General features: G+C 41.2%; 1 protein-coding gene across 2 annotated transcripts in view; it reads right to left on the bottom strand.

Annotated features, from left to right (window-relative positions):
- Positions 1-4,942: 4,942 nt before the first annotated feature.
- CAPRIN2 (caprin family member 2) overlaps positions 4,943-10,209 on the bottom strand; it is a 16,922-nt gene continuing 11,655 nt past the window's right edge. Inside the window, exons 15-22 of one of the 2 annotated variants that reach the window (XM_063445342.1) lie at positions 9,773-9,892; positions 9,047-9,136; positions 8,407-8,556; positions 8,097-8,268; positions 7,495-7,671; positions 5,993-6,093; positions 5,777-5,843; positions 4,943-5,685 (exon numbers count right to left, since the gene is read on the bottom strand). In XM_063445342.1, the coding sequence (XP_063301412.1) occupies positions 5,126-5,685; positions 5,777-5,843; positions 5,993-6,093; positions 7,495-7,671; positions 8,097-8,268; positions 8,407-8,556; positions 9,047-9,136; positions 9,773-9,892 (1,437 nt within the window). In that variant the 3' untranslated portion in view covers positions 4,943-5,125. The remainder of the gene's footprint in view (positions 5,686-5,776; positions 5,844-5,992; positions 6,094-7,494; positions 7,672-8,096; positions 8,269-8,406; positions 8,557-9,046; positions 9,137-9,772; positions 9,893-10,209) is intronic. The other variant, XM_063445343.1, reaches the window with a different exon arrangement.

Below are 10,209 nucleotides of genomic sequence, written 5' to 3'. Positions count from 1 at the left end.
AGTAAAACGTATCACAGCATAATATCAGTGAAAGTGCTGTTTGTGTGTGAAAAATGCAAACAAAAATGTCACTTTCATTGACAATATCATCGCTGTGATATGTGTAACGGTTTTGAAACACTAATATTTGTGTTCAGCGAAGTCTCCCGAGTAAAACAGTACCCCCCCCCCCCATGTACAGGTTTTAGGGTGACATAGAAAGTTACAGGGTTAAATACAGTGCTAGCAAATTCAATTCGCTGGACTTTCGGACTTGGTTGTCAGGCATGTCCCTCAAATTGCAATCAATAAAATTACTTAATTATGTAAAAATATTACATATATATATACACATATTTATATATTTGAAGTCTACGTGTATATTTATGAAATATTTATGTAATTATGTATATGGACATATGTATATTTCGTATTATTTGTATTTATTTATACATAGATATATCATTTTATTCTAAGTGTATTTTAATATTTTGATATAAATATATATATATAAAAATATCATTAGAATAAAATTACATATATATATATATATATATAATTTTTTAAAAATTATTTTTACATTTTTTTATTTACTTATTATTTTATAATATATATATACAATATATAGTTATTATATATATGTGTGTAACTTAATTAAGTGTATTTTTATATTAATATATATATACACACACACACACATTTTACACTGATTACTTGTTTTAAACTTTTTATTTTTTTTACAGTCAGCACAGACAGTCCCCCTGCAGGCAGATACACAGGCACATATTGCGGCCATGTGATCGAGCGATCAGGGTCCTAATCTGCTGCGGGGAGACTGTCAGTCACCCCCACCCCCTCCCCCCCCCAGACCGGGTAAAAGGCTGATCGACGGCAATCAGGTAAGTACCCCAATACCGTTATGACGGTTCAGGACCATCATCGGTCCTCAAGGGGATGTTTCCGATGATGGTCCTGAACCATCATCGGTCGTTAAGGGGTTAAGCTATTGTATGAAACGTTTAAAAATTCTAACCATTTTCATACACGCCATCATAAATAAAATGTTAATTAATACTTTGTCAAGAATCCTTTGGATCTTTCTGCCTTAAGTTTTGTTTTCAGTAAGTGAAATGCATGCTTTGTGGTGAACAATCTGTATTTGCTCTCTTAAAGTCTTCTCTTTATGGCAGACCTGGATAATTATTTGCCTACCTCTTGGAGTGTGTTCTTCACTTGGTTGGATGCTGTGAAGGGTTTTTTCTTTGTCATGCAAGGGATCCTCCGATCATTCACCACTGTCTTTTATGGGTGTCCATGTCTTTTTGTGTTGCAAAGCTCAGTGCATTTTTATTCTCAGAATGTAGCAAACTTGATCTGGCCACTCTTCCTATTATCCCTCTCTGATGATTTTTGTTTTGCTCTCAAAGGATAGCCCTGTTCCACTTGCATTGAGAGCTCCTTTCAGGGCTGGACTGGGTATGAAAACCAGCCCTGGAAAAAATTACATACCAGCCCCATAGCATTGCGGAGTCATCAGAATTCAGCTTAACAGCCCATTAAAATGCGGATGGCATATAACGCCGTAACAGCGTTAAAGGGACACTATAGTCACCCAGACCACTTCAGCTCAATGAAGTGGCCTGGGTGCAATGTCCCTCAGTTTTAACCCTTCACATGTAAACATAGCAGTTTCAGAGAAACTGCTACGTTTATATTTGCGGTTAATCCAGCCTCTAGTGGCTGTCTTCCGGACAGACACTAGAGGCGCATCTGCGACGTTGGAGGCACATGTCCTATAGTCACTTTGAATGCGCGCGCGGCCATGCGCATTCAGCTCCAGTGACGTCGGGCGGGGGAGCTGACGTCAGACAGGGAGGAGAGGTCACCAGCGCCGAGGGAGCCTGGCGCTGGATTAAGGTAAGTAACTGAAGGGATTTTAACCCCTTCAGCGCCACGGGAGGGGGACCCTGAGGGTGTGGGCACCCTCAGGGCACTAAAGTGTCAGGAAAACCGCTTTGTTTTCCTGACACTATAGTGATCCTTTAAGAGTTTAAGGGGTTATTTTGGCCTGGGGAAGCCGAATGGTTATGCACCTATGCTCTAAACCAGGAGCAGACATCCTTTGCCACTCCAGATGTTGTGGACTACACCTCCCATGATGCTTTGCAAGCCTTAATGGAGATGTAGTCAAAAAACAAAGGGAGTGTCGAAGGTTACCTACCCCTGCACTAAACCAAAAATATATAATACAGTTCCTACCCCATAAATATAATATTTAATGCTCTCATCCAACCCCCTTCCCTCCACAGTTCCTAATAAATATATTACAAATATAATTCACCCCTGTAGCCCCCTCTATTTACATTTCCTTCTACACACACACACATATATATATATATATATATATATATATATATAAAAAATATTAATTGGGCCACAAATATAAATGTAAAAAAATATAATCATTGCCTCATCTCAAATTCCCAAGTCAGATCTTTCCCGTCCCCCCTCCCCCCTAATACACTGCTGACCCCCCCTAATATACTGCTGACCCCTCCCTCCCCTAATACACAGTTGACCCCCCTCCCCAATACATTACTGCCCCCCTTCTTCCCCTCCCCAATACATTGCTGCCCCCCCCTCCCCAATACATTACTGCCCCCCCCTCCCCAATACATTACTGCCCCCCCTTCTTCCCCTCCCCAATACATTACTGCCCCCCCGGTAGGCCAGTCCGGCCCTGGCTCCTTTCACCCCATTGTTGAAGGTTCACAGCAACAGCTTACAAATGTGAATGCAAAACCAGGAATCAACTTACCTTTTATCAGTTTAAAGAGGCACGGTCATTGCTGCATCAAGTTTTTGTTTGCGTGGTTTTTTTTTTATCCTCCCTTCCGGCTGCAATAAATGTTATTGTGCTCCTAATCACCCTCAGCCCCCCCATTTTAAAATAAATATTTTATGCCCGGACCATGCCACCATCTTGTGTAGGCAGATGAAGGCCTTATGGGATATGTCATCTGCCAACACTAAATAGCGCTATAAAATTGCCTATGTAACAAAATGAGAGGGCTTTTTGCCTCCCCTCCCCCCCCCTCAGCCCAAACACTGTGGCGAGGGCTAAATGTAAACCCCCTACAGGTGACGAGGGGTCCCAAAGCCTCTAGTCATCTCCCTCCCCAATAAAATCAACCTTTCCTAACAACCTCGCTCTAAAAAAAAAGGAAAAATAGAAAAGGAGGGGGTGGGGGGGGAGAAAAGGAAGCAAAAAACTAAATACCTGTAAACTTAAAATCCATAATTGTCAAATTTATAATAAAATAAATATATATAATAAATCTTATAATAATCTCCCAGTGAGGGCCCCATGCAGACTGAACTCCGCCAGGCAAGGAAAGGCTTAAAAAGCGCTTCACACGCCCTGCAATTTGCCTCAGAGAACTCTGATTGGTTGGTTTAAACCAGCCAATAGGAAAGTTTTGAGCCTTACCTGATCGGTAACTTGCAAGGCTAAAAGTTATGTATTGCATATCATTGCCATGAGAAGCTATGGATTTGCTTGTGGACTAGCATCAGAATCCCTAAAAGTGACGTATTGTTCCTATAGGAGCACTCAAAGTTGTGAATCAAATCAAAAACAGAACATGCCTTGAGGATAATACCTTTTGCCGGAGAAGAGAAGATAAACCTACAGAAGGACCAAGAACCTTTTATCCAACTGAGAAATGTAGAGAGGTTGAACCCTTTAAGGACCAAACTTCTGGAATAAAAGGGATTTGGGATATTGGCATTCTATGCATTGGAAGAGATCTAATTGACTTTGTGCGGTTTATATCTGCAGAGCTAAGGGGGATTTTTTTTTTTTTTTTTAAGTACCTGTGATGCCTGCATTGGAAGACGTTTACACTTATGCGTGCTAAACTGAAGTGTCAGCTAAAATAGGCTCAATCCCATGGGATTATTCCTAGTCACCCCTTGTATGCCCACTAAATTGATCAGGATACACCATATGTATTTGCCACAGCTTCACACATGCTTTAAATCCCACCTACAGGATTTCCCATAGATGCCTGTTAAATTGGTTACTTAAATCTTCTGTAGATCTCCAAAACTAAACCCAACCATGCAAAACACATTTTAGTCATAAAGGTGTACAAGAACAAGAGTGAGAACGGCATTGTGCCAATAAGGTAGGGTGTCTTTTGCAGTAACGTGTAGGCTCTCATGGCTTGGGGTTTAAGCTCTCCCAATTTTGATAATGCCAAGTAATAGATCAAATTTGAACTTTTGAGCTCTTTATTACAGAAGACTCCTAGCTCCTGTAGTATAGCCTGTTCGATAACCAGCTTTACAAGAGGTCCCCAACTAGTACTTGGCTAGCAAAACTATTCAACAATATATGTTCTAGACCAGTGGTTCCCAACCCAATCAGCAAGTACCTCCTTACAGTCCATGATTACATAGCAGCTTCTTTCTATACAGCCTTATGTAGATCACCCGGCATGCATTTTATATGCTTTCCTGAGACATTTCGTCTTTAAACTTCCATTATTGAACAGTATGTTTAATTTAAAATGTCTTCTGCCCTTCTCTGCCAATAACCTTTTAGTGCCTGGGAGAGCCTTGTGTGTGATTAAAGTTTAATTTACTGAGCAGGCAGAGAGTAACAGTGTGGCTATGGCTGCATAGTTAAAAAAAAAAAAAAAAAAAAAAAAAAAAACCTACACACAGACACAGAAGTTATACATATAGTGCTCACTTGATGAGTTACTTTAAAGCAGTGGCCATTTTCAGCTCTAAAGGTTAATTAGCACACATCTGTCCCCCATGGACACCTAGCCAGTAATCCCCAGCCAAGAGTACTTTAGAAAGATTCCCCATGTAATTGGTACACAATGGTGGCTGCAGCTGAAGTCCTCTAGTGTGTTTCTTTAAAGATTAAGCATTCAACAAGGTTTGCGGTCATTATTTTTTTTTATTTAAACCAGTTCACTCAACTTTAGGCAAGTTATCATACTTCAGTATTACAATATGGATACAAATTACTTTTGAAGTGTGTGAACAGTTTGCAATAAGACATGAGCAGTTTAACAATGCAGCAGATAAGCCATCTTAACAAGTTTATCCCAACCAACAATGCTAAACATTAGTCCTGATAGAGCAGATAACCAGAAAAGGTAGAGTATTTCCAACTGCTACCATAGATTGCACCCCTGTGCAGACGAAGCCAGATCTGATCGCCCTGAAAAAGCTGCATAACTGCATGATTACTTGCGGTCTCATGATCAGGAGCCCCATCATTGGCATAGGCAGACACAAGCACCTCTTCATTTTTCATGAGATTGACATACAAAGGAACATTTACAGCTAGCTTCAACATATGGAATATGAACACATAAGTACCATTTACAGGGCACTGAAAACGTCCAAGCTGGAAGTCAAAGGTGTCTCCCAAGTTATTCAATAGGAGATCAAAAACTATTGGCTGATCTAGCGTTCCAGGAGCAAAGTTGGATGTTCGAGCAGCAGAGAAAGCCACTCTCATTTGCTGAGGAAGTGGATAGACATGAACTGGCAGGAGTGTTGTCGCCTGGCTGCACATGGACATATCAGAAGTAGAAAGGCTACGTGAATCTCCATGTCCTGAATCTGTACTGAAGACATCATTCCTTTCAGGACTACTGGTTTGAGATGATTCACTCCAACCTATTTGTAAATGGAATTAAAGCAACAAGTTCAGTTCTGACTGAAGATTTAACGTTCCCACAAACTGAAAGCATTTTGAGGGAGAACCAACCTCTAGAATTTGAGCGGACACCAGTAGTAATTGTACCTCTTTTATTTCCCAGATGGCCATTACCATCCTACAAGTAGAAAATAGATAAAAAGTTAAAGATATACAAACTGATCATTCCCATGCCACAGCTTCATTTCAAGTTTGGTTTAAAGAAAAAACAGGCCCACAAACTTCACATCCAGTGTAGTCACCACATGATACAATACCAAATCTTACCCGAGGTACAAACTGTGCTGAATTATAATCTCTTCCTGCACACGGTGCATGGCCATAATTTCCATTGTTGACAGAATGCGCTCCTCTGTAACCCTCAGGACCTACATTGAATGAAGACATGCACAGGTTTATTTTTCTATGTTAGCCACCTTCAAAACAAAGATGTGAAGGGTTGCATGAGACTCAGGAGTATTTTCATCAAGTCAACAAAGTTGCTTAGGACGCGAGTGCTCACCTCAACCAGTGTAAATAGTTAACTTTCATATGAGAAAGTGAAGCAAGATTGGGTTTACAGAAACACTCCAGTGAAATGCTTAGGGGTTAGCCGCATGCACCTGCAGGCTTTTTTTATACATGAGTTAGATGAGACTGTTTCAAGATTAAAATTAAATCCTCTTGAAGCCACATCTCATTCCAGATTTAAAAAAAAAAAAAAAAAACCACACTTCTCAAATGTATTCACAGCCATTGACCACACTAAGTGATCTGAACTACAAAAGCAACCTGCATTATAAGAGGGACACCCAGGAACATTAGGGAATCTACAAGTCAGTAGTCCCCTTATGATGCAGCCAGGTTGTAAATTCAAAGCAACTGACTCCGTATTGTTAGAAGCAGAGCGGAGTACAAACACGCATACTGAAATCTTTCTGGCATAGTGGTTCATTTAAAAAAAAAAAAAAAAAAAAAAAAAAAAAAAAAAAAACACACTTATGGTGTAGCATTCTGCAAGGCTTCGTTCAATATCGATTAAAATCAAGCCCAACCTGAAAAGCCTCAGTAGGTTAGCATGTATTGAGGCCTCAGACCGATATTGCCCTTATGGACTTATCAAAGCAGTCAAGGGAATGTTGCATACAAAGTAGTGAGGTTGCTAAAATATTTGATAGTGGCAGCAAGTAATCAGTCACTCTGAAATGGTGGCGTATTTTACAAGCAGTGCTTTGACATTTGTGGTACGAGCTATCAGTTTCCACAGAGAATCCCTTTAAATGCCCTACCTCCCACATCGTTGAAGGGGTTAAGTCCCCTTCAGACACTTACCTGAATCCAGTGCTGCTGTCCTTTGGTGCTGGGACCCAAGGTGCATGCACAGCAGTGGCTGCACGCATATTAGACCTCTACATACGAAAGCATTATTCAATGCTTCCCTATGGGGATTCCAGCGACACTGTAGGTAGGTTCTCCTGTATAACGTGAGGACATCCAGCGTCGTTTAGACGACCAAAAGTCATCTAAGCGGAAAGTCCCTCTAGTGGCTGTCTGATAGACAGCCACGAGGAGGACTTAACCCTGCAAGGCAATTATTGCAGTTTATAAAACTGCAATAATTACACTTGCAGTGTTAAGGGTGATTGAGTTGGCACCCAGACCACTTCAATGGGCTGAAGTGGTCTGGGTGCCTACAGTGTCCCTTCAAGTGTGTTTAGCCTTACCTGACCTTCCAATGAATGTGCAGGTTGATAGAGGATCACCAAATAGGATTTGGTGGAATTACCAACCTTTATATGGAGTTGGGCAGCGAAGGCCATTTGTCATGATGCGCCCTCTGCTTGTGCCTCTAGCAGATCCACGGCTATTCACAAAAGGCTGGGTCATTCGAGGTAATAAGTTTGCAGCAGTGGTGTAACAGGACACACTATTCATTTGGTGAATTCCTGATGTAGTGTATGGGCTTCCTATTTAGATAATAGAACATTCATAGTTATGGTTACTGATGCCTTTTGGCAGCTAAACTAATCATTAGCCATTACATGTTATAGCCTGATGTTCTTAAGCAAAGCTCAGGGGCACAGGAGTCATAGCTCATGAAAGTAAACTGGGAATCTTACAACTGACCACACCAATTGCGGTTTACTCTTGACAAATAATGGTGGCAATTTAGGGTAAAAGTGCATGAGCAAATCAAAATGCAGAAGGGCAGTTTGGCCCCACTATGGGGTTTCAGTTGTTAATATCAGAAGTTAATATGCAAAAGGAATGAGGAGGTGGGGGTGGAGAATTAGAAGAATCACTGAACCTTATACAGACGCCGTCATTTGCCATAAATAATTCAACCCTCTCCCATGCATTTCTTTTTTTTTTTTTTAAATATATAACTCACCACATAAAGGTTCTTGAATGAATATGTTTTGTTCTCCAGCATTGTCCAAGGGGCATTGGGGCAGCGTTTGGGTGCTTACAGTCGAGAATGTCTGATGAAATTCTGGGGAATATGGTTCTGCAGTCACCTCTAGTTCTTTGCATGGAGGAATAGGTGCATGAACTTTAAACACCTGGAGAAATAAGTACAAAAAACCCTGTTTTTCCAGAGGCCCCTTTAAGACAAATCATAACAGTTCTTTTGAAAATCAGTCTCAATGGATGAAAGAGATTGCGCAATATGGATTATTGAGCATTCAAAAGCAACTTACTGCCTGCATTCCTGGAAAAGGGGAGTGTAAGGCATTCAAACGCACAGGTGTACTCCTGGGTGAAATGGATACTCTGTCCTGCTGTAGTGGTAAGACTGTAGTGTTATCAGGAGTTTTGGGTGACGCTATCTGGTCACTTGGCAGAGGGGTCTGGAAATAGAGTCAAATACATACACCAATGCTTAAATTTAAGTCCTATTGTGTCAGCAATGCCACATTGAGTGGCACATGAAGCAGCGGCTCACCAGTCTTGGGTTACTGATTTTACAGACTCTTCAAGATGTCCCAGTGTGTGCACATAGTGTTAACTGGTGACAACCCAGCACAGCAATTCCACTCACCATGCAGCACTGCTGTTCTGTCAGATTAAAATAACAGTTTTGGGGTGGGCCAGGGCAAGACCACACAAAAAATAAAATAAGAGTCCAAGTACCAAGGGCTGAGAAAACTTTAGTAAGGAACATTGCATTTGGTCAGGATAGCAATGTTAAGGTTATAAGTTACGAGAGAAGGGAAGACTAGGAGGAGTCATTTCCTTTGGAGATTGTGCCAGAAAGAGTGCCAGCATGACTGTAGTGCTTTACATTGAAATGGTGCAATCTGGAGTTACGGCCAGTTAAGTAGTGGATGCAAGACTTGCCTGACTTCTCTCTGGTACCTCAGGGTTAGAGTTTAGCACAAGATTCTCCTCTGGGACAAAGTCATCTTCTGGAACAGGTGTAACAGGACGCTGTAGAGAGGGACACTCAGGTAAACCAATTAAGAATTTAAAGGAGCACTATCGGGTCAGGAAAACAAACATTTATTCCTGACCCGATACTGCTAAACCCACCATTAAGGTGGCTTGCCACCCCATACAAGCATGAAAAATCTCACCTTATTTCCAGTGCCATGCGGGTCCACTGGAACCGGCCCCCCATCACCTTGGGGACATCTGAATTGCTGTTTTTTAGCCAATCAAATGCTTTCCCATGGGGAAGCATTGGATTGGCCAATATTGGAAAGGGATGGGGCCAGATGCAGTTTTGGCAAATCCTCAGTTGCATTGAATAAATGCATCTGAGGAAAATTCAGCCTTTCTATGCAGAGGGTGGGGACACTGAATGGCAGAGATGCCTACTGTGTAGCACTGAGCCAGGAAGCCCCTCCAGTGACCATCTGATGAGTGGCCACTTTGAGGTGTCCCTAGGGGTAATGTAAACACCTGCATATAATGAGTATAGTCACCAGAACAACTACATTAAGCTGTAGTTCTGGTGACTATAGTGTCCATTTAAGTTTTATTTGCATGGGAATGTTTCAGTTAGATATTCAAGAGCAGTCTTTAGATTAAAAAAAAAGCTGGGTGTACCACATGAAAACACACATTTGGTGATTGAAGAGTTGGTTCTGTAGTTTCAGTGGTTTCTGGTTCTGAGAAGGTTTGTTTAAGTGGCTCACTTGTTTCAAGTTGTATTGGAGCAGGAGGAGTTTGAGCAGGAGAGACCTAGGAACAGAAGATATACCTTACAATCATTGTATTTAAACAGTTCTGCAATGCTAAAGCATATATTTTTATAACAGACCTCAACATTTATTTAGTCACACTCAAGAGTAAATCGTACACATTGCTTTCCAAGTGGCAGCAATCCCAAATGGTAGCCATGAGAAAATAGAGCCACACCACTTTATGATAGCCATGTAGCAAGGGAACATGGGTGGAGTAAGGTCGACATTAGTCCACAACAGCTGAAAGCACCTTGTGCCCAAACTAAATCTTCCAAGACTGACATTCTTATTATGAAGTTGCTAGTAAGAACAGAT

The sequence above is a fragment of the Pelobates fuscus genome, chromosome 3, assembly GCF_036172605.1.
Source record: "Pelobates fuscus isolate aPelFus1 chromosome 3, aPelFus1.pri, whole genome shotgun sequence".
NCBI classification, from domain to species: Eukaryota; Metazoa; Chordata; class Amphibia; order Anura; family Pelobatidae; genus Pelobates; species Pelobates fuscus.
The sequence above is the reverse complement of the archived record's forward strand: the minus strand, read 5'-3'. Positions and strand labels throughout refer to the sequence as shown.